We start from the raw sequence: 23,722 nt of genomic DNA, 5'->3' as shown, positions 1-23,722 counted from the left end.
TGAATCTGATAGATTGCTTTTCTCCATTTTGTTTAGTTCTTTTTTTGGACTTTTTTTCTGTTCTTTAATTTAGGCCATATTTCGTTGTTTTCTCATTTTGGCGGTCTCCCTGTGTTCATTGTTATGTATTAGGTAGAGGTACTATGTCTCTCAGGCTTGATAGAGTGGCTTAAGGATGTCAGACTGGTAGTAGAATCAGGTCGGACCCTGAACTTTGGTGTAAGAGCCAACTACAAAACAGACACCAATCCTTTACCATGTTCTCAGGATATAAGAGCTGGTCTGGGATGTTTCAATTTCACATTTGCCATTGCTTTTTAAATGTGCACGTGTGTTCATTTCTTACATTAAACTTTATTGAGATATAATTTACACATAATAAAATACAATCTAATCTATTTCATGCACATAGTTTGATGAATTTTTGTCAAAGGTGTCACACCTGTGAAATCACCATCATAATCAAGATATAGGACCTTCCCACTTTTCCACAAAATTCCCTAATCCTGTTTGCAATCAGTTTTCCCTGAACTCCTGGCCACTGCTCCACTTTCTGCCTAGATGGACTTGTTTGGAATGATTCTGGAAATGGAATCATTCATTATGTACTCTTTTTGTACCTGGCTTCTTTTGCTTAGATACTCTTTTTGAGATGCTTTCCTTTTGTTACATATATCAGTAGCTCATTCCTTTTTTATTGATGAATAGTATATACAATAAATATTTATATCTAAATTTATGCCATAGATTGTTTACCCATTCATTAGTTGATGAACTGTTTGAGGCTTTTGTGAATAAAGCTGTTATAAACATTTATTTACGAGTCTTTGTGTGTACTTGTGTTCTCCCTTCTCTTATGTGAATACCTAGAAGTGGAATTGTGGAAATTGCTGGATCATTCTATAAATGCATACTTAACTTTTTAAAAACTACCAAGCCAATATCCAAAGTGATTATAGCAATTTATAGTCTCACCAGCAACAAATGAGAATTCTAGTTGCTACACACTGTTGCCAACACTTGGGAATAACAGTTTTTAAATTCCCTAAAGTGTTTTTAACTATCAATTAACATTTTACCTTCAAACAATTGTTAGTAAGATGCTGCTATGGAAATGTGCTTAAGAAGCTATTCCCTTTTTGTTCCCCCGTGGTAATGCTTTTGCTCCCTGGCTTCTCATCATATTCCTATGCAGCAGATGTGCCTGGCATGATTATGAGAAGTTAACAACTGGTCCAAGGCCATGTGGTCTGCTGACCATTAGGATCCAGATTCCCACATGTAGTTCAGGGTTCCATAATGCCATCCTGTCCACCTACAGAATTGTCTGCAGTTACATTTCAAGTGAACTTCCTTACTGTTACTGAACTTTGCTAAGTGGAGGTTAGAGTGTGAACTAAAGATATTTATAATCAACATAAAATCCAAACTAATATGTATCAGGCATCTGCCTAGAGTAATTAGCCAATCTGCTGAGTATATAATCAACAATTAAATTCAGTAAATTTTGTTCTGTAGGGACACACACTAAAGAGTATATCTATTTTAAATTTTTTAAATAAAACATGATAGATATTTGCATGTTAGTCTTCCTCCTCTAACCTATTGGGTTGTCCTTCTAACTATTGTTAGTAGACAAAAGCTTTTTACAGTTTTGAGTTACTGAATCATGAGATAGTCTTTGGTTTTACCACTTCATCAATATTTTGGACCTGGGTGTGGTAAGGTACTATCAAGGAACTGGATAAGACAATAATAAACTTAAATTTTTCTTCTGTAGACATAACTCAGTAAATAAAAAATTACTAGGCTGCAATCTCACTTAGGAGTCACAAAAGCAAGCTAGGGCTTATGTATTTAGCTATGCAGGAGAAGAAATTTGAGAGGACAATGAACTAGTTCTATTCTACACAGTCAAAGAGAAAGATGAATCTAAGATATATAAAAATCTAAGAAAGATATATTTATTTGAAAGGAAATAAATGTTTTTAAAGGACACTGGGGTCTTGCTTACCCTCTAGAGTTCAACCAGACAGTTCAGAAAGACCAAAAAGAAGTAGAAGTGTTTCTTACTTTTCAAGATTCAAGATATATAAGCAATAACATCCTAATGGAGCCTATATATGTTCTTCCAATTGCCAGGGTAGTCATATATCTGTTAATTCCAGAACCACTTGTGAGCCCATGTAGATAAGCTTATTGTGCATATAAAAATCACCCCAGAGATTGACTTCTATATCATAACTCCTTCCTTCAAAAAAAGAGGATATTAGAGGTAACATTTCTGTTACCTCTCATCCCTAAAAATACAATTCTTTCAGGTAAAATTAAAAAATAGCCCTATCTTTGCTATTCTTAGTTTAATGATTTTAGTGCATTGATCTTTAGAAATTTCATGCTTAATGATAGAAGAGAAAGCCAAGATTTAAGCTGCTTTATGAAACAACTCTGGGATTCAATATAAATATTTAATATAATTTAAATAAGCAGCATTAGAAAATGTTACTTAATTAGATTTAATTATATATTTTTTTCAGACACTGACAACTATGAAAATCATATGTAATTATATTGATAATTATTGGCAACAGAAATAGGTGGAGAGAAACCTGAATTTAGAAGCTTCCATAAAGGCAGATGTTTCATTACACTGCCTTGATCTTGAGAGGCAAATTCTATGGACACCATTTATTAGATGCTTTCTACATATTTTTACATACATTGTTGTTAAATCTGGAACTAGCTCTTTTAGGCATTGGCGAATATCATTACAGAAGAGAAAACAGGTGTTTAAAGATTAAATGGTTTACATGGGATCACACAGCTGCTATAAGTGAGCTTTGAATTCAGGTAAATTTGACTCAAGAGCCAGCACTCCTTCCTCTAGGAGCATCTCAACTCCTGACCACCACCTGGTTACAAGTCAGAGAAACAGCAGGAAGCTTAGTTGGGAGGAGTGGGAACACATGTGATGTGTTCTAGCTGAGCATGGTGAGCTGCATTTTAGAGATGACAGCACTTGTGCAGATGATGATCTGTCAATTTGAATACATCTCATCTGTTTTTTTAAATATGAAAATTTATTTTTCTAGTTTAACATTATTTTCTAAAGGTTCCAAAGTATGTAAATTTTCATAGTTTTTAAAGAAAAATGATACTCTTTGGGTGGCTAGAATGTTAGCTAAAATATGACAATTTTGGTAGAGTCTAGGACACATCTCAGATGGAATTGCCTATAGATTGTCCTTTGCTCAGTAGAATTAATCCTGTTTACTGCTGTACCCCAAACTCACTTTTCTCAGTATCCTGACTCTATGATCATATTTCTTATTTTATTTACTATAGCCTCACTAGGCTACCTAAAGAATCTGGATTTTAACTGCAGTTAATTGTGATAATTACTTTCCTGACTTTTTTTGAGCTGTAAGTCAGATATAAATACAAGAGGTTGTATTATAGGCTGAATTGTGTCCAACCCTAAACTTTTATGTGTTGAAGTCCTAACCCCCAGTACTTCAGAATGTGACTATATTTGGAGATAGAGTCTTCAAAGAGGCAATTAAGTTAATAAGAGGCATTAGGGTGGAACCTCAGATAATATGACTGGTGCTTTTTTGAGAAAGGAGATTAGGACACAGACAAGTTGAGAGGAAAGGTCATGTGAGGACACAGGGAGAAGGTGGCCGTCTGCAAACCAAACAAAAGCCTCAGAAGCCACTGATACATTGATCTCGAATTTCTAGCCTTCAGAACTGTGAGACGATACATTTTTGTTGCTTAAGCCACCTGATCTGTGGTACTTTGTCATGGCAGCCTGAACTGACTAATAACGCAGGCAGAGAGACCGGAGAGTCAACAAAAAAGAGGGAAGGGGCAGTTCATCTTAGCCTGCGGCTCTGCGTTATCAGAGAAGATGGAACAACATCCATCCAGTTCAGAGAATGAATGAGAAACAGGGAAGAACAGGATTCAGAGTCTGAAAAGCTTTATACAGTCACACCTCATTTTATTGCATTTCACTTTATTGTGCTTCAAAGATACTGCATTTCTAAAATTGAAGCAAGACTCTCCACCAGCAAAAAGATTACAATTCTCTTTATTGTGATACTTGCTTTATTGCGGCGTTTGGAACTGAACCTGAAATATATCTGAGGTGTGCCTGTGCTACCTACTGCCACTCACAGGCTGGCTTCATTGATTTGTTAGTGTTGGCTGGCACTGTCAAAGTGTTTAATATAATCAACAAAAATAGATTTGAATACAAGCACACTAAATGCTTTCTTGATTTTCTGTGCCACTGCTCCCCATATATCTTCTGTGTGTAACAAATTATATCCTTAATAATGTTTTAGTTTCTGAAATAAAGCATCTTCTAATTAAATTCACAATTGATATAAAAATAAGTGGGGATGACACGTGTCTTGTAACATGGAATAAAATTCAGAACATGCTAGGCAGTTTGGAAAAGTAAATGCCTATAAACAGTAAAATTCAAATGAGATTAAATATAGAGAAATTCGTTTGGGGAGAAAAAGATCCAAATGTGCAAAAGCAAAATGAGGGAGGCCTGGCCTTTTCTCAATATGTCAGGGAGCCACAATGAACCACAGCCTAAATCTCCAAGTGGTTCAGTGGAGAAAGTGAATATTGCCTTGGGAAGTTGAGGAGAATTGAGAACAAGCAGGACTTTGTGACTCCTCTCTCTTCCTGCACTGGCTGGTGTTTTTCTGAGTATTCTGTACCTTGTAATAGCTGGAAGAGAAGTTAAATCAGCTCTCAAGATTTAGCATCTGGCAGATTTAGCTGGTGGGGAGGGAGCTGTTAAAATAGATCACTGGGCACTACCCCCAGAGTGTCTGACGCAGTGGGTCGGGGATGGGGCTCAAGAAGTTGTGTTTCTAACAATTTTGGAAGAAGCTTCTCTTAAGAAAAAAGGGGTAAAGAAAGTGGATTTATTATGTCTAGACAAGAAAAGCCAGAGCCAAGATTTAATAAGAACCTTCAATAATTAAGAGGACATAATGAATGTCTTAGCGTTATTGAGGAGTTCATTCTACTGTGGACAGGACAAGAGTTCAGGTCTTCTAAGGATTTGCTGAAAGATTTAGGCTTGACATCAAGACAATCTAACTTGAAAAATCGTGAGGACCTGGACCATGAGACCTAGAGGACATTTTAGTTATCTTCGTGGAATGTTTGAAAAGCAAGGAGGGAGTTATCTCTTTGGCAGAGTTTAGGAGACTTATTGGATCTTCCTTCCAGCTCTTTTCCATGACTTAGAAACAGCTTTTTAACCTAAGCAGGAGGTAGAGCTTCAAATGTAAAGCTCTGCTTATTTCCTGCAGGACTGTAAGTAGGGATGAGGCACTAACAGTCTCAAGAGAGCTGAAAGCAGTGTGGCTCCTACCAGGCTGTGAGGACTTGAGGAAGTGAAGGGAGTAGAATGAGAGCAGGATTCAGGAGAGATGCCCAGACAGAGGCAGGGAAGGCCAAGGCAGTCCTCAGACAACGTTGTGACACAGGCAACCAGGGCTCAGTGGGGACAATGACAAGACAGGAGTCAAATATTAGTACAGCACAGGAAACAAGGAATTAAATGTAGTTGAGGTGATGAGGTAGGAGAGTGTGGCAACAAGAAGGGTTTGATAATTTGAAAAGAGAGAAATAGAGAAGACAACGCTGTGTGGAAGGTCTTCCCAAGCTGCCTGAAGGTGCTAACTTAGAATGTACTGGAAAATGACAGAAGACACAGAATTAAAAAGCCACAGAAGGGACTGAGCTGGGTTTCTCTGGAAGCATGGCTCTGGGGCGCTGGTACCTTGGATGGGGAAACACTACAATTTGGCAACAATTAAACTGAACTCAATTGACTTAGCACCCACCATGTGCTGGGTCCTGAACAAGTCTGAATCAGTCTGGCCCCTGCCTTTCAGGAGTAGGCTGTTAATGACAGTACAGTCTGATAAACATGAATGGAGCATGGAAAAAACAGAGATGAGGTAGCAATGCAGTGAAGCTTCATGAGGGAGGGATCCTTGACAAAGGGACAATGGCAGGAGATTGCCAGACAGAGAATGTGGGTAAGGCATTCTGGGCCAGGGGGACAGCATCCACAGGGGCCACGTATCGTATTGGCTGGGCTTGGCAGGGAGTGGGAAGGGGAGGCCAGAGAGGTGAGATGCCTAGATGTGTGGCTGGAAGATCAAGGGTTGTTTTTTATTGGGGTCACTGATACACATTTCATCCTTCTAGGAGTATCCTTATGCTATTTTAGATCCCTTGTGGGTGAAAATGCCTCATTTATGTCTCATTCTGGGAGGCTCGAAGAAAAAAAATGGGAACCACTGATGCAGGCAAGGTCTGAGAAGGGAAGATGATTTTCAAAAATAGATAAGAACATTTTTGTGTTTAGCTGAAAAAATGGATGGATGCGAATAATCATGTGGCATTTTAGAGAGCTAACTTAGACGAACCACCTTCCTCTTGCTTCCTATTAACAAGTTTATTCTTTGAAGAAAAATTGAGTGCCTTCATGGATTGCACTCTGCCGGTATCTAGCTATGGTATTTAATTTTTGAATAATATCAATGCTTTGATTTTACAAATTATAACACATTTCCTTTCAACTTTTGTTGGGACTTAGTCAATGGAAGAATAAGTATGTACAAAAATAATGTCTGCGATGCTTATGAAGAAATCAGTAATTCACAGTTATGGGATAATAAGGGCAAACCAGGGGGTCAGGAGCACTTTGACTTTGGGAGATTGGAGTTCACCACCATCCCTATTTACTGCAAAATCCCATGGAGGGGACAAAAGGTTACTTTTGAGCTCCACCAAATATTTTTATATTAAGTAATTTTTTTTCATGTGCAGAAAGATATTCTCCCCCCCCCCACTTTCTTCTAATCATTTTCTGATTCATTTTTTTGGTAATGCTCACCAAGGATCTCTGATGTGATATTGGAAGCTATATCTAGGGCTACCAAATCCTGGTACCATATATATTTTAAAAAGTGTTTGTATTTTGGATTATAACTTTGCGGGTAATTGAACTTTCTTCATTGGAATAAATCATCATCAGGAGTAGTAGACACTTCACTCAGATTTTATTCAGGCTCCCTTAATGAGGGAGATATAAACATTAAAGATAAAATTATTTTTATTAAATTACAAAAAACTCCAGGTTGTCCGAGAGCCCTTTACTTTACTCCATGAAAGTAGACTTCCTCCTGAGTGAGAGTAAAGATCTCTGTGCTCCCATGGAATTTTTTCTAGGATAGACCACATGTTAGGACACAGAACAAGTCTCAATAAATTTAAGAAGACTGAAACCATATCAAGCATCTTCTCTGACCATAATGGTATGAAACCAGAAATTAATCACAAGAAGAAAACTGAAAAACACACAAAGACTTGGAAGCTAAATAACATGTTATTAAACAATACATGAATCAACAATGAGATCAAGAAAGAAATTAAATGAAATGAAACAAATGAAATAAATGAAAATGAGAACACAATAATCCAAATCTGCATGACATAGAGAAAGCAGGCCTAGAGGGAAGTTCATAGCATTACAGGACTATCTCAAGAAACAAGAAACACCTCAAATAAACAATCCAACTTTATACTTAAAGGAACTTGAAAAAGAACACAGGCAAAGCCCAAAAAGGGTAGAAGGAAGGAAATAATAAAGATCAGAGCAGAAATAGATGAAACAAAGTGAAAAAATACCAATGATCAATGAATCCAAGAGCTGGTTCCTTGAAAAGATAAACAAGATTGAAAAATCTTTAATCAGACTCATCAAGAAAAAAAGACATAGGGTCCAAATAAATAAAATCCGAAGTGAAAAAGGAGAAATAACAACTGACATCAAAGAAATACAAAGGACTGTAAGAAAATACTATGAACAACTATATGCCAACAAATTGGACAACCTGGATGAAATGGATAAATGCCTAGAAACATACAATCTTTCAAAACTAAATCAGGAAGAATCAGAGAATCTGAATAGACATATTACACCCAGTGAAATTGAAGCAATAATCAAAAAACTTTCAACAAACAAAAGCCCTGGACTGGATGGCTTCACAGGTGAATTTTACCAAATATTCCAGGAGGAAATAACACCTCTCCTTCTCAACTTATTCCAAAAAATTCAAGAGAACGGAAGATTCTCAAGCTCATTTTATGAAGCCAACATTACCCTACTACCAAAACCAAATAAAGACTCTACAAGAAAAAAAAAATTATAGACCAATATCCCTGATGAATATAGATGCTAAAATCCTAAACAAAATATTAGCAAACTAATACAGCAATACATCAAAATGATTATACACCATGATCAAGTGGGATTTATTCTAGATGCAAGATTGGTAAAACATTCACAAGTCAATAAATGTGATATACCCCATGAAAAAAATGAAGGATAAAAACCACATGATCTTATCAATAGATGCAAAAAAAGCATTTGATAAAATCCAGTACCCATTTATGATTTTTAAAAAAACACCTCTCAGCAAGGTGGGAATAGAGGGAAGATACCTAAATATAATAAAGGCAGTATATGACAAAGCCACTGTTGACATCATACTCAGCAGGCAAAAACTACAAGCATTTCCCTTCAGATCAGAATAGTTAAGGATGTCTGCTTTCACCTCTCTTATTCAACATAGTACTGGAAGTGCTAGCCATAGCAATTAGACAAGGAGAAGAAATAAAAGGCACTCAAACTGGAAAGGAAGAAGTGAAACTTTCATTATTTGCAGATGACATGATGCCATACATAGAGAACCCTAAAGATTCCAAGAAACTACCAGAACTGATAAATGAATTCACAGTAAAGTAGCAGTATACAAAATAAATATCCAGAAATCAGCTGCATTTGTATATGCCAATAATAAACTATCAGAAGGGGAAATTAAGAAAATGATCTCATTCACAATTATTTCAAAAATAAGAAAATACCTAGTAATAAATCTAACTTAAGATGCAAAAGACCTGTACATGGAAAATTATAAGACAGTGAAGAAAGAAATTGAAGAAGATGCAAATAAATGGAAGCACATACTGTGTTCATGGTTAAGAAGAATTAACATCATTAAAATGGCAATACTACTCAAAGCAATCTATAGATTCAGTGCAATTCCTAACAAGATTCAATGATGTATTTCACAGAACTAGGACAAATATTTCAAAAATTTATGTGGAACCACAAAATGTCCTGAATAGCAACAGCGATCCTGAGAAAGAAGAACAAGGTTGGATGAATCACAGTATCTAACATCAAATTATACTGTAAGGCCATAGTAATCACAGCAGCATGGTACTGGCATAAAAACAGACACATACACCAATGGAACAGAATGGAGAGCTCAGAAATAAACTCACACCTTTATAGTCAATTAATATTTGACAAAAGAAGTGAGCACATAAAATGGGCTAAAGATAGTTTATTCAATGAGTGGTGTTGGGAAAATTGGACAGATATTTGCAGAAAAATGAAACTAGACCATGTTTTTATGCCACACTAGAATAAATTTGAAATGGATTAAAAACTTAAATGTTAGACCTGAAACCATAAAAATCCTAGAAGAAAACATAGGCAGTAATATCTCAGACATTGTTTGTAACAATATTTTTTTTTGATATATCTCCTCAGTCAGGGGAAACACAAGAAAAAAGTAAACAAATGAAACTACATCAACCTAAAAAGTTTTTGTACAGCAAAGAAAAAACTATCAACAAAATTAAAAGGCCATCCACAGAATGGGAGAATATATTTACCAATGACATACCTGGTAAGGGGTTAATATCCAAAAATTTATAAAGGACTTATAAAGCTCAATACCCCCCCCCCCCCAAAAATAAAAAACACAACAATCCAATTAAAAAGTGAGCAAAAGACCTGAATAGACACTCCTCAAAGAGAACACAGAGAAGGCCAAGAGACATATGAAAAGATGCTCAATGTGACTGTTCATCAGAGAAGTGCAAATGAAAACATCAACAACATATTACCTCATACCAGTCAGAATGGCTATCATCAATAAATCAACAAACAACAGGTGCTGGCAAGGATGTGGAGAAAGAGGAACGCTTTTGCATTATTGGTGGGAATGTAGATTGGTGCAGCTACTGTGGAAAGCAGAATGGAGATACCTCAAAAAATTAAAAATGGAACTGCCTTATGACCCAGTAATTCCACTTCCAGGTATTTATCCAAAGAAACCTGAAACACTAATTTGGAAGAACATAAGCACCTCTATGTTCATTATGGCGTTATTTACAATAGCCAAGATTTGGAAGTAACCCAAGTGTCCATCAGTAGATGAGTGGATAAGACAACTATGGTACATTTCCACAATGAATATTGCTCTGTAATAAAAAAGAAGAAAATTTTACCCTTTTGCAACAACATGGATAGACTTGGTGAATATTATGCTAAGTGAAATAAGCTAGTCAGAGAAAGACAAATACCATATGATTTCACTTATATGTGGAATCTAATGGACAAACTGAACTAACAAGCAAAACAAAGAGAGACTCATAGATAGAGAGCAGGCTGGCATCTCGGGGGGTGGGAGTTAGGGGGTGAAGGGGTCAAAGGAAAAACAAAAAGGGACTCATAGACATGGACAACAGTGTGGTGATTCGAGTAGGGGAGGGGGTGAGTGGGAGTGGAAGAGGGTATAAGGGGAATAAATGGTAATGGAGAAAATACAATGAAAAAGGATTTGTGTACTTCTGTAATTTATGACTTATTTTATTATTGGAACTATGCTCTTGTGATAGCAAGCTTTTGTCATAAATCACATGAAAAAATAAATGGAGAAACGTCTCTACTGCATGATGGGTAATATTTAAAGAAAAAAATGAAGAACACTGTCCTTACATCTCCAGCTCTGAGCTTTTTATTTTTGGACTGTGAGCATTTTATGATTGCCTCTCCTCAGAGTCCCAGCTTTAACAAATGGGGCTCAGATTTGTGAAGCTCCTGCAACTTCATCCAACTTGTCAACTTACTACATGTTCTAAGGTGTTTCAACCAGAGCTGATGCCAAAAAATAGCAATTCATCTGTTTCCACCATTTCCCTGATATTTCTGACCATGTTCGCCGTGGGTTCCCTTGTTCTTTGTGGGACTAGGATGGACTGCTGCCACATGCCCTCAATGAAAGGGGTGGGACTGTCAGTGACCTCTGTGACTTGGGGATACAGGAAGGTTCACATGTTACTATTATCATCTGTGTGTATGTGTCCTCTCAGCAGGCACAAACACGCGCAGAGAGTCTGCTCTATGGGATGCTGGTTGTAACCGACACCAGCTGGATTTGCAAGGCACACCCCCCAAGAATCCGTCTGTTTCTTCCCAGTTGCTAGGTCTCGAAATCTACAGTGAAGAGGGTGGTAGTGGTGGTTACACCAGCAGAGGACCAGATGTTCTTGCAGCGTAATGAGTTTTCGTTCCAGGGTCCAACAGGTGCGGTATGAGAAAAATTCTGAAGTGCATTTTTGTTGATGATAGAGATTGTGGAAATAGATTAATGATGTATACCATGGGCAAGAGTTGAGGAGTGGCACCATACCTGCCTTTTATTTGCCATTTCTTAATTAGCTCCTTCTCCTGAATTAAAACTGTACTACTTCAAATCTAAAGCTGTAATTTTATGTAACAGCAATAGTCTATCACCCAAACACCATCCTTTGAAATTCAAGGCGAAAGTGAGAGCAACTTTGTATTAAATGTCAATGATTTCTAATTAATTCATCCCTTTTTTTTTTTCCTGGCAATTTACAGCTTGGCTTTGCTGACAGAAAGTTTTTAGCAGACTGCATAAAAAGAGGTCATGTCTTCATTTCCATGCCCCGCCAAGATAATTTTGAACATAAGTTTGAACAGATAGAATTAAGGCTTATAAAAGCAATATAAGATAGAGAATCTTGCCTTCTTTGGGAAACTATTTAGAAGGTCAGAATGCAAAGGAATCTTGTAAATAGCAAAAGAAATAAGCCAGTTAAAAGATAGTTGCTGGGGAAGGGATGAAAGTCCTGAATGACGTATTTGGCAGGGACTGCCCCACTGCCTGGGACAAAGCTGAAGAAGAAGAGTATGGCCAGGAACCTTGGCTCCCCAGGTAGTGATTTAGATCTAGAGCGAGAATCAGAGGGAGTAAGGCAGATGACTCTATCCCTGGGAAGTATATTCAGAACTGGTGTGGTTTTTCCTGGTGTTGACACCCTCACTGGAGGAGGTCCCCTTGCTGGAGACTCTCGTAGATTCTCGCACTGCTCCCTCATGGCACTTACTGCAGATCTTAGGTACATATTTGTGCAAGTCTTGATGAATATCCATCTCCCTCACTAGACTGAAAACTTCATGAAGACAGGGCTCATGGTATCTTCTTGTCCACTGGCCTAGCTTCCATCTACAGTGCCTGACAAATAGCAGGGGGTCAATAAATACTTATATTAATATTTTTTTCTTATATTTATTGAACAAGCAAATGGATATTTGAAGCATAGCAACTGAGAGTGCCACCAAGAACAGGTTGTGTTCATGGCCGACTCAGAAGCCAGACGGCAGAGGTCTCTGGAAGGACACTTTCACTTTGTTGTCAATGAGTGATGTATCAGTGCTTTCTTATTCCCCTTTCTTTTGTATGTTACTTCCTTGCTAAATTCTTTGCATTATGTAGCTGTTTCCTAATGCTTCAGAAAGCCCTATCCTCAGACTAACACTCACTGTTAGTCTCCATCTTTCTCTCCACCACCTTTCTTGGTGCATCCTCCAACTATAAATCTGGGCCTTAGCCTTGTCCATCTCTTTGTTCTTAACTCACCCAGTAACTTGTTTCAAATGTTTCAAACAGAGATAATCCAGACTTTAAGATGTTACAATGAAGAAATAGAGGAAATGATTTCTCTCCATTGCTTTACCTGATTTCATCTGGGCAGCTTTGACACTGTTGTCTACTTCCTAGCTCTTTAAAACACTTCGGTGCTAGATCACCATGCTCTAGGCTCCCCTCCTACTTACCCAACCATTCTTTTTCTCTCTCCCTTTTTCTTTCTTCCTTAAATGCTGATGTTTCCCAGGATGACTCCTTTGTCTTTCTTCCTTCCCTTTCTCCTCATGATTTCTCTGGATGTCTTGTTTTTAGCTGCAACATATGCGCTCAGATCCTGTCCTGAGCTCATAAATTGACTGTTCTCAGCTTCCCTCTATCTTCCAATTGCATAAAAGTTTATCTTGTTTCTCAACACTCCACCCTCCTTCATATTGCCCTGCTTTTGTGTCTGCTGTTTGTATTGCTTGTCAACTCATTATTAACATGGTTAAGTTTTACTCATCCATTAAGATTCAGACCGCAAATTATTTTCTCTGCGAGGATACAAAACCCTCTAGAGAAAGCTGGTTACTCCGCACTCTGTGATTATACTAAATTTTGTACACGTTTGTCTTGTCACAGGACATTTTCCGCTTTAGTGCATAGTGGGGCTCTGCGATGTATCTGGGTCCTCTGGAAGACTATGAGCTCCTTTAATCAGGAAGCACTGCTATTTCATTTCTTTAGGGGCCTGCTATATTGTTGGTTTTCAAAAAATGTTAGAGGAACCATAACCATAACACCAGAAGCTCCCTGAGGTCAAGGACTGCATCTTTCTTCTTCAGTGCTGTGTACTCAGCCTCTAGAATAACACCTAGGAAGTGCTCCTCTGATATTTGAATGAAAAAAATGAACTGCATTGTCAAGGTTTTAATGAAATTCAACCAAGTAGAACTTCCCATTTTGCATTTTCTAATTTGTAGGCAGCAGTCTCAGCAGCACCAAGATGGTGCTTAATCTCTTGGTGTTTAATAATTTAAACAAACATTAAAGGTAAGGCATGAGTGGTCTTGTTTTTTTCCTGACCCCTTTTTAAATTATCTGAAAATTTAAATTGTCTGAAAGCATCATAGCATAGCTAGATAAGAACACATCCCTATTTTAGACTACTGTCTCTGTTTATAATTTAATGTTTTCATATTTTATATTACAGAACTATTTAGTTCTCACCCATACCACTAGGAATAAAAAAATAAAGCTGCTTCCTTGTTTATGAGTATTGGTATTTTAAGATTAGTGGAATTAAATCTTTTGTAGCTTAAAAATTACCTTCTGTTGATTGAGACAAAACAGAAAAAGTGTTATAAGGAGAGGTGTTCAGGTAGCCTTGGCTGCCTGGACAGGAAGCCCTTACCTGTTGGCCAGGCTTGATCGGTGAGAGTGTGATGCCCTGGGTGTTGATCACTGGCAGGATCTGGTTCCCGATGACGGTGGCGATGATCTGGCCCTGGGCATTTGTCAGGAGCTGGGGGGTGATCGACTGCACTTGAAGGCCCTGAGTGCCGCTTGCTGCCTGAGCCGATGGCCCTGGATTTGGCATCAGAGGAATGGTCCCAATTATCTGCAAAAGACAGGCCCAGAGTTGAGATGCCAGGTTCTGCTCTGGGTCCATATCTGCACCTGAAGACCACTCTTCCCTGGCCTAGGTAGGAGGCTCCCTGAGAGGCCATCCAGGATCCATGAACAGATCTGAAGATTCAGATGTAGAAGAAAGTGGGAGGTGATAAGTATCTGGAGAGATAGGCACATATGGACTGAAGGGGAAAACATCTTATTTAAAAATAAAATCAAGCACCAGTGATGGCAGAAACATGTGATTGCTGCCAGCCAGCACAGATGTCTGCTTCATCTCAGGATCAGATGGAGGACAAACTTCTCTTGGCACTTGCAATGCTCATCCAGCTGGAGAGATACATCCTTTGCCCAGTGGCTCCTCAGACACGATGTCCCTTACATTCTTGCCTTGTCTCAATTCTTCTCTGCTCTCTCCTCCCTTCCTTTCCTTCACTGACATCCTGCTTCTCTCAAAGTCAGGGGTCAGCTCCCTGACACCCTAGCAGGATTAGGGGCTTCACCATCTTGGTGCTTATGGTTGAGAGCCCAGGTTCTGGAGTCAGGGAGACAGGCTTCCATTCCCAGCAGGACCACCTACTAGCTCTGTGACATTAGTCAAGGAACCTAAGCTTTCTGAGGCTCGGGAGAGTTGGGATCATAAATAAAAATTTGAAACTTAAAATAGAGGTGAAATGACTATCGAGTGCCGAAGTAAAAAATAGAAAGGTGCATTTTAGACTGGGGTGCATTTTAGCCCTGGATGATGTGGCCCAATGGCTTGAGCACTGGCCTGCAGACTGAAAGGTTGCTGTTTGAGTCCTGGTTAGGGCACATGCCTGGGTTGTGGGCCAGGTCCCCAGCTGGGGAAGTGCAAGAAGCAGTCAACCGATGTTTCTCTCATACATTGATGTTTCTCTCCCTCTCTTTCTTCCTCTTTTCCCTTCTCTTTCTCTCTAAAAACAAAACAAAACAAACAAAAAACCTGGGGTCTAAGGTTTAGAGGTTAGGATTTCTGTGGCAGGTGGCAGGGATGGTTCTCTTCAGATCTAAGAGTCACTGGCCTCAACGATCCTCAGGGACAGGACCATGTGGAGCACCACAGGAGGCCTCTGGCTGGATCCCATTACTGTGCTAAGGAGAAAGGCAGCATGAGTGGGTCAGCGAGTATACGGGGTGTCTGTGAGACATAAACACATTTGTGCAGTGTTAGAGACAAACTGAATCTGTAAAAAATGGGAAATTTGATCTATGTTTCCAATGTTATAGACTCTCTTGGGAAAGTCATGGAGCTTGAGGCTGGAGGCTTTGTTGTCTGCACTCCATGGGATGGTTAAGCAGCTCTGCGCTGCTGGTCATCTTCCATGGCCACCTGCCAGAGCAGCACTGTGGTGACGTGGCATGGGGGCCACCAAGACATATTAATAATGCTGCTCAGGAAGTGTTATCATGTGTATGATTTCATCTCAGTCCACATTCTTACAACAGTTATGAAAAGTGGGCTTTAGTCCTACCCTGCTTAGTAGGTAAGACAAGGATGTCTCAGTTATGACTTGATAGAGGGATTTGTAAGTGATGAAATGAGCTGGAGTCCAGATCTGGCTGGCCCCCAATGCTTGCTTTTCCATTATGTAACCTGGCTCCCACAACCTGGAGAAAATTGGAGGGAACCAGCTCTTTTAAAACACTGCATTCTGTCTGCATTTTCCCATTAGACAATAAACTGCTTCAGGACTAAGTTTACACATAAATGATTACTTTTCCTCCTCCAACAGTACCCTAAACAGGCTTTTAAACATAGTTCCTCAATAAATGTATGGTTTCTAGACTCTGTTGTCTATGGGATTCCAGATGGAACTTCAGCTCTGCAGAAGAACTGTGAGACTACACAATTCAGTGACAAAATTGTCCTCTGCATCCCCTTCCTTATTTCACCCTTGCTTCCACTACAAAAGCCCCCTGTTGGATGGCACTAATGGAGGATCTGTGCGAATATCAAGTATCAGTGGCAGTTGTCAATGGATGCTGATAAAGGTCAAGTAATTTTTGCGAGAGTGGTCAGCAGTCCCTTAGGGAATTTGCAGCTCCTCAGTGTCACTGATAAGCCGGTGATGGCCATCCTGCAGCATCAGTAATGAGCATGTCCCATCAGTGCTAGCAAGGTCAGGAGAAGTCCACATCAATAGATCAGAGCATGTAAGTACTTTATTGATGAGTGGTCTTACATTAAGCAGCTGAGTATCCAATGGCTATTCCTATGACCTCACAGACAATGTGAAGAGACATGGGGAGCAGGGTCCTTTTCTGGATACCACATTATCTACTTCCCTTCTCCACACTTGCACTGTGTCCTCTACCATCCCCCTCCCCACACTTGCTGTGCACACAAACAAACCCATCTCTGTACTTATATTCTGAACCATACCATCCTCCTCTCCACACTTACACTGTGAACTGTACAATCCCCCTTTCTACAATGTACTATGAAAACTCAATGGCTGATCTATCCACTCTGGCTACCCCATGCCAAAAGCCTAAGAAACCCCCTCCATCTGACTGGACTGAGTTGAAAGCTGGGTTCATTTAGGTGGCAGGATTGTGAGTTCTATTTTAGGCAGGATGTCAGCACATTTAGGAGCTGTGTGAGTAAGTACCCTGGGAGAAGGCTTCAGAGTGAGGCACAGCACCTGACAGCTATAAAACATACTGTGATGCAGAGAGAGGTGTTCTGCTCCTAGAAGATTGACAGGAATCTGTGCTGTCCTTCTGTAATGTGATGCTCTGCCTACTTTCTGTTTGGAAAAAAGAAGAAAGGAAAATGCAAACAACTCACCAGCCTCTTCCTTACGTGCAAACTTGCATCCACACACTGAGCTGTGACATGACTAAAACATGGTGCCACCTGCTCCTTTCTTCTTTCTTAAGCCCTAGTATCACTTACCAAAGGTAGGACAGCACTAGTGTCAGAGCCAGAGTGATCTGAAATGGCATGACTGAAGGAGCCCTTTAATAAGGAGAGTTTGCCTTCAGTGGGGGGCAGGGTCAGGGGCCATTCTGGTCAGGAAGTCTTCTGTGAAGTTATGCATTTCTTATTTTTGTTTGCCTTTCAGGGGAGCTGGGATCACCATTTCAGCATGTCAAAAACTTGGCAGTGTGTTCTGGTGAATTTTCTAGTATTCCCCAATGTATTACAACATGCTGATTATAATTTGCTCCCATTCATTGCAGGGTAGAGATGATTGCACATTGTGTTGCCTAAAAAATTGCTGTATGTACTTATTTCAATGAAGCTGATTCCCATTCCTCTCAGCACTTTCACAGGTTTCCCAAAAGCTTCTCCTCAGACTCTAATATAAAAGAGCAAAAAAAAAAAAAAAAAAAAAAAAAAAAAAAGACGAGAGGAGCCAAGGCAGCCAAGGTGTAAGGATCTTGGCACTCCTGAAAAGCTGGCAATGTTACCTGTGGAAATTGTGATTTAAATTAAAGTTCTTTTCATATTCTAGGAAAATATTTGCATCTACACATATTTCAACTACATCAGGAAATTAAAATTGAATTTTGACATTAAGAAAACTCTGACTTGAGGACAAAGTTAGAAAGGGGATGATTTTGAGACACGTGTAGTTCTAGAACTAGCTTTCAGAGTCTGAGCTTCTGGCTCCCAGAGCTAAGAACATGTCATTGAGCAAACACAGCCAGTAGGCTGTGACTCCTGCTTAGCACATTAACTTCACAAGACAAATTACAGCTCTGTTAAGATGCTAAGGGCTCTGGAAGAGCAGCCTCGTACCTGCAGGCTGTTCTCTATGTAAGACATGTTGCCATGTGCCATGGAGGAAACCAGAAGATGCTATGGGGCAGGAGAGGGGGCAATAAGACAGGCACAGAGCATGAAAGATTCTGCTAATCCAATAGAGAAATGCTATATGCCAAACAAGAGGTAAGGTCTATTCAATAAGAATCTCTGTACCTATGTGGTGGGTACTCAAAAGAACATTGGGAATCAGTGAGTGATTTCAGAGAAAGAAAGGCGGGGATGGGTAGGAAAGACTTCACAGAAGAAATGGAGGCAGAGCAGTGTGTTGGAGGCTGGGTGGGATATGGAAAGGCAGAGAAACCATTCCAAACAAGATTCTAGCCCCGAGGTGGAAGTCATGGATGCAAATAAGGGTAGAGAAAGTAGATCATTGACAGGTCAGCCTGGAAGGGTCAAATTTCATCTGGCAAGGGGTTTCCATGAATGGTTTTGAGGGGGTGAGGAGGAGTGCTGAAATGGAGCTATTCCACTTGTGAGTGCAGCAGTGCAGACAGAATGGACTGAAGTGGGCAAAAGACTACAGACTTAGTCACTAGGATACTATTGCAGTCATCCAAGTGTGAAGCAAATGCCTCAATGAATACTTGACAGAGGGGTTGTTTGATTGGTTCTCTTCCATTTCAATTCAGAAAGCATGGTCTACTTTATGCCTAGGTTGCAACATTAGAACTTTTTGAGTGAGGTTATTGCCCCATCAATCCCACAGCAAATAGCTAAGGCATCATTTGCAATGATCCTGTATGTCTTTGCCCTGACTCTAACAGTAATGATTTATCTCTGATGAATGCTTTAACCAGGCCAAGGCCCACACTGGTAATGTAATGATAATTTGTGACCTAAAAGAGTTCCAGCCTCTCTGACGGGGGACTTTTTTTGTTCTTGCTGTTCATGTTCCTCTGTTTCCCTAGAAGAGTTAAGAAGTCAATGTTGCAGGAGCAACTAAAGCAAATCATTAAAATGACTACTAGTGTTCATTAGTATACATATCACTATTTCTCTGAGAATTTTGGTGGCTTACATATAAATGTGACTATTATTAATGCAGTGGTGATTATTACTTTAGCTACCATAAAGATTATCTTGCAGTTATAACTACCCCTGGCAAATCAGGGCCGTATCACTCCTTTGGGTCACCAGGTTATTATTGCAATGCCCCTAGCACTGGCCAGGTAGCTCTCAGTTGGATAGAGTGTCATCCTGATATGCCAAGGTTGTGGGTTCAGTCCTCAGTGAGGGCACAGACAAGAATCAACCAATGAATGCATAAATAAGTGGAATGACAAATTGATATTTCTCTCTCTCTCACTTCCTCTCTCTAAAATCAGTTTTTAAAAATGCCATTATGCTCTGGCCAGGTAGCTTAGTTGGTTGGATCATTGTCCCTATACCAGAAAAGATTACGGGTTCAATCTCCAGTAGGGGCGGGGATGGGAAACAACTGATCAATGTTTCTATCTCTCTTCTTCTCTCTCTTCTCTTTCTCTTCTCCCCTACCTTCCTCTATCTCTAAAAATCAATTAAAACATATCCTCGGGTGAGGATTTTAAAAAAACTCCTTATGAACCTCAGTCTATTTGAGGTATTCAGTAGGGATGAATTATAACTGAGGGAGGATAGCATGTGTTGATTTATTCACTGCTAACAGTTTGGTGTCATTATCATGAGCAGCAGCAGTTGAGGGTGGTATCCCAGTAGTCCAGGGCCTCCAGACAAGTTGTCTGATGGTCCACATGTTGTAACAGTCTATGACATGCTGTGAAACTCTGATACAGAGTATATTAGACATGTCAAATTGACAAGTAATTTTGTTGTACATATCTTTAAGAAAAAGAACCCACCAATAGTGTAAATTGGTGACACCTTCATATCTTTCAATCCATCAGCAGAAATAATTCTTTGCCAAATATTTGTGTAACCTCAGCACTTTTTGATCAAGAGGCTTTTGTTAACACTCACATTACTCTGTCCATTCTTGAACAAAGTGCTTTATAGCATTTGAGAGCCAAGGAGCTGGTGGGAGAGATCACCAGGATGAAAATAGCCCATCACCCACCCTTCCTTCCTGGTCTGGCCACAGCCACTCTCCTTTCTTTCTCCAAGGGATGGTTTTGTCTTCTTTATATAATATATGCATTTTAGTCTCACTGTTCTAGGTTTAAGGTTAAATTAACAGAGTTATTTTGGCAGCTCTGGTGTTGATCTCAGGAAGAGTAAGACAATACAATTATTTATTTTTGCAAGATGCAATCAGGTGTCTTTTTGCATCGAGCTCTGTTCAAAGATGGGGAACAAGAGAAGTGTGAATGCTGAGATGGTCCTCTAGCAGAGTGTGTGAACTAGAGAATAGTAAAAGTGTGAAGATGAGCAGATCAAGGAGTTCAATTAGAGGAAGACACTCAACTATGGACAAATAGATTTAATGCTGCAGGCAACACCAATCAGTTGGCTGTGGCTTCCTTAAGCTCTGGGGATTCTGGGGTTCAGAAGAAACAGTGTCATGATGACTAACACTGTCTGGCATGGGTATGAACATAGAGAATGGCAGTGTGCCAGAAAGTGACATAGTTCAAAAAGCCCAGGATATGAGGCAAATTATCTTAGACCAACCTGAAAGAAGTGAATGACACATATTCCCTTAATGAGCAACTGTGAGAAAGGACTTTATAAGGTATACATTTTCATGCTTATATTATTGGTATCGATAGGTACTCTACCCCTGGGAATACCTACCTACTCAATGTTTTTCACTGTCGGTTAGAATTAGGACCCTTGCTGGGTGCTCTGTACTTAGTTTCGACTTTAGAAACACAGTCACAGACAAGAGGGAAGAATTGCAGATATCATGATCTTCAAAATGTCACTTTCAGTCACATTATAAGAAAGATAATTGGCATGAAAACTAATGTTGTAAAAGCATCAAAAACAGATATAAAAACAACTTTCTCCTCTAAAAGCTTTAAAAAAGTCATTAAAAGTGATTCTTAATATAGTTTAAGATATATATAGAGAGAGAGGGAAAAGCTTCCCACTGGCTGGGTTCAAGCCTAGGCTATGCCATTAACTAGTGGGAGATTGTTGGCAAATTACTTAATTTCTTAGAACTTTAATCTACTCATCTTTAAAGTGGGAATAATAATAATGCTGCCTTCATGTTGTTGTGAGGACTAAATAAGATAATGTATGCAAAACATTCAACACAGTGCTTTAATAATCAAAAAGGTATTTAGTAAATGTTTGTTCATAACTTCATTTTACTTACAGGCTTTTGTGGTAACTCCTGGATTTTTGCACTAAGTTGTAAAAGACCTTTGGAATTTTTCAAAATGTTATAATTTCACCATGAAAATAGTTTACTACAAAGAAGAGAAGACAGTAGTTTACCAAGGAAAATAATGAACTCTTCCTTTTCTTGTAATAGAATGCTAAGCCATTGAGATTCAGTGGGTGCCACAGTCCAAAGGAGGGACAAGACCTTCATGCTGAATAGACATAGGTAGTTTCTGAAACTCAGTCAGACTGTCCAGAACTCAACCCTCACAGTCTGGAAATTGTGTGTCTTCCTCACTCTCAGGGATGGGGAACTTTCTCCTTTCTTCAAGGTTAATGAAAGTGGTTGAATTAATATTGTTCCCTAAAATTCGGGAGACACCCCCCTGAGGAATCCATAGGTAAAAGGCTGTCCCTTTTGAGCTGAGAAGGGATGAGAGAAAAAAGGCAGGGAGAGGAAGGAGGAGAAGAAAAGAAAGAAGAGGAAAGGAAAAGGAGGAAGAAGGAGAAGGAGAGAGCAGCAGCACTGTATGGGCACAGACACTCCCACGGATAGAGGGCAAGGACATGTGATATTTATCTGGACCTCATATCATGAGTCTGAACCATGTAAAATCCTGTCCCAGAGAACCCCCGGGGGAAGGAGCATTGTGGCAGTATCTCAGAGAGAGCCTTGAGAACAGACCTGGGGAAACCACACCCCGAGAAGGGAGTGGGCAGCTGAAAGAAAACACATTGTCCACAGCAGTGAACACCTCATGAAATGCTTATGGGAGTTAACTTGAGCCATCTGCTGGCCCAGAGAGCAGAAAACATTTTATGAAAGTTCAACGAAATGGGGCCATTCTTTTGCTCTGTCTTCTCCCTACGTCAGCCTGACCTGTCAGCAACAAGGTTAGCAAGCCGAGGAAAGGAAAATTATTCCGATGGGAAAGAAAGTGGGACCTGGCAACCGTTTCCCATGTAGCAAGCAGCAGGAGGAAGGTTCAGCTGGGGCTGCTGTGGTGGTGGTGGTGGGGAGTTTGTTCGATTAATTTTTCATTATTGTCAGAAAACTGGGTGTCTTACTTGCAATTTAAAGTGACCATAGAAGACTGTAGTCCTTAAGAGTGCCTAAGAAAAGTCATAGGAAAAATCCCCAGCTTTTATCAAGGGGGAGGGGAAGGCCTGGAAAGTTGGAAGGGACAGTGTGAAGCTTTGATGATTATATCCTCAAATACCAGCTCTGTCCTCTTTCCCCACTTATATGGGAAGGGGTTCGATAATCACAAATTACTAGACAAATTCAAGCTTGAAATTTTCTCCTAATCATCCATCCTCTTCAGGCTATTTGACCATTGTATGTGTGAGGGTGTCAAGTGTGAAAGGAATGTACTGTCTTCTTATTTTTAAATTTAACTTTAATATTTTGGGCCTATAATTAAGTAGTTTGTATAAATTAAACAAAGCCATGACTTACTCATGAATATTAGTGACAATTGCTTAGCCATTGCTCTCCACAATTTTAAAACTAGGTAAAGAAAAGGATTGCCATTACCTTCATGAAGGTCAATAACATTGAAAAAGGAGATGCCATGGGTTATACTATCAAAACTTTGTTAATTAAGAATGCTTGAAAAATAGAGGAGAAAGGAAGGCAAGAAGGGAACATGGAAGAAAAGAGAGGAGGGAAATTAACAAGTTGCCAGAGGTAGAGAGTTTACAATTGTGAGCAGAACATACATTTTCCTATAAACTGTGAATTTAGTTTATTTCTGAGAGATAGTTTCTGCTATTTATAACGCTGATTGTTGAAGTTTCAGCTGACTCAATAATAGATACTATTCAAATGCTTTAGTTGCTAAAGTTCTTCTGGAGCTTTTGAAAACCTGAAAATTCTAAAAGGGAAGGCCCACTGCAGGAGAGCATAGTGAGAACATATAAGAAAAGAGTTAGGAGGAATTTTGACATAACTGTTTGAGAAATATGTTAGCAAGATTATTCTCATTAGTAATCAGTAATATTTATAAGGTACAAGAAAGATGTGCTTTTATGGGTCTCCATTTCCCCTCTTATCTTTATTTGAACACAAGACTACCCTACACTCCAAAACTCACTATTGTCAACAGTCTGTCATTTGTTTAATTGTTGAGAAATCTAATGTGTATGCTGTTATACTTGAGAAAGAATGAATCTTCCTCAAGTCCTT

At 39.3% G+C, this 23,722-nt stretch overlaps 1 protein-coding gene across 1 annotated transcript in view; it reads right to left on the bottom strand.

The window, feature by feature from the left end:
• POU6F2 (POU class 6 homeobox 2) overlaps window positions 1-23,722 on the bottom strand; it is a 514,892-nt gene that overhangs the window by 12,761 nt on the left and 478,409 nt on the right. Inside the window, exon 7 of the mRNA XM_054564576.1 lies at window positions 14,254-14,460. Within this exon, the coding sequence (XP_054420551.1) occupies window positions 14,254-14,460 (207 nt within the window). The remainder of the gene's footprint in view (window positions 1-14,253; window positions 14,461-23,722) is intronic.

The sequence above is a fragment of the Pteronotus mesoamericanus genome, unplaced genomic scaffold (assembly GCF_021234165.1).
Source record: "Pteronotus mesoamericanus isolate MK-2021 breed Mesoamerican mustached bat unplaced genomic scaffold, CSHL_Meso_final scaffold_85, whole genome shotgun sequence".
NCBI classification, from domain to species: Eukaryota; Metazoa; Chordata; class Mammalia; order Chiroptera; family Mormoopidae; genus Pteronotus; species Pteronotus mesoamericanus.
This window is presented reverse-complemented; position numbering and strand designations above follow the sequence as displayed.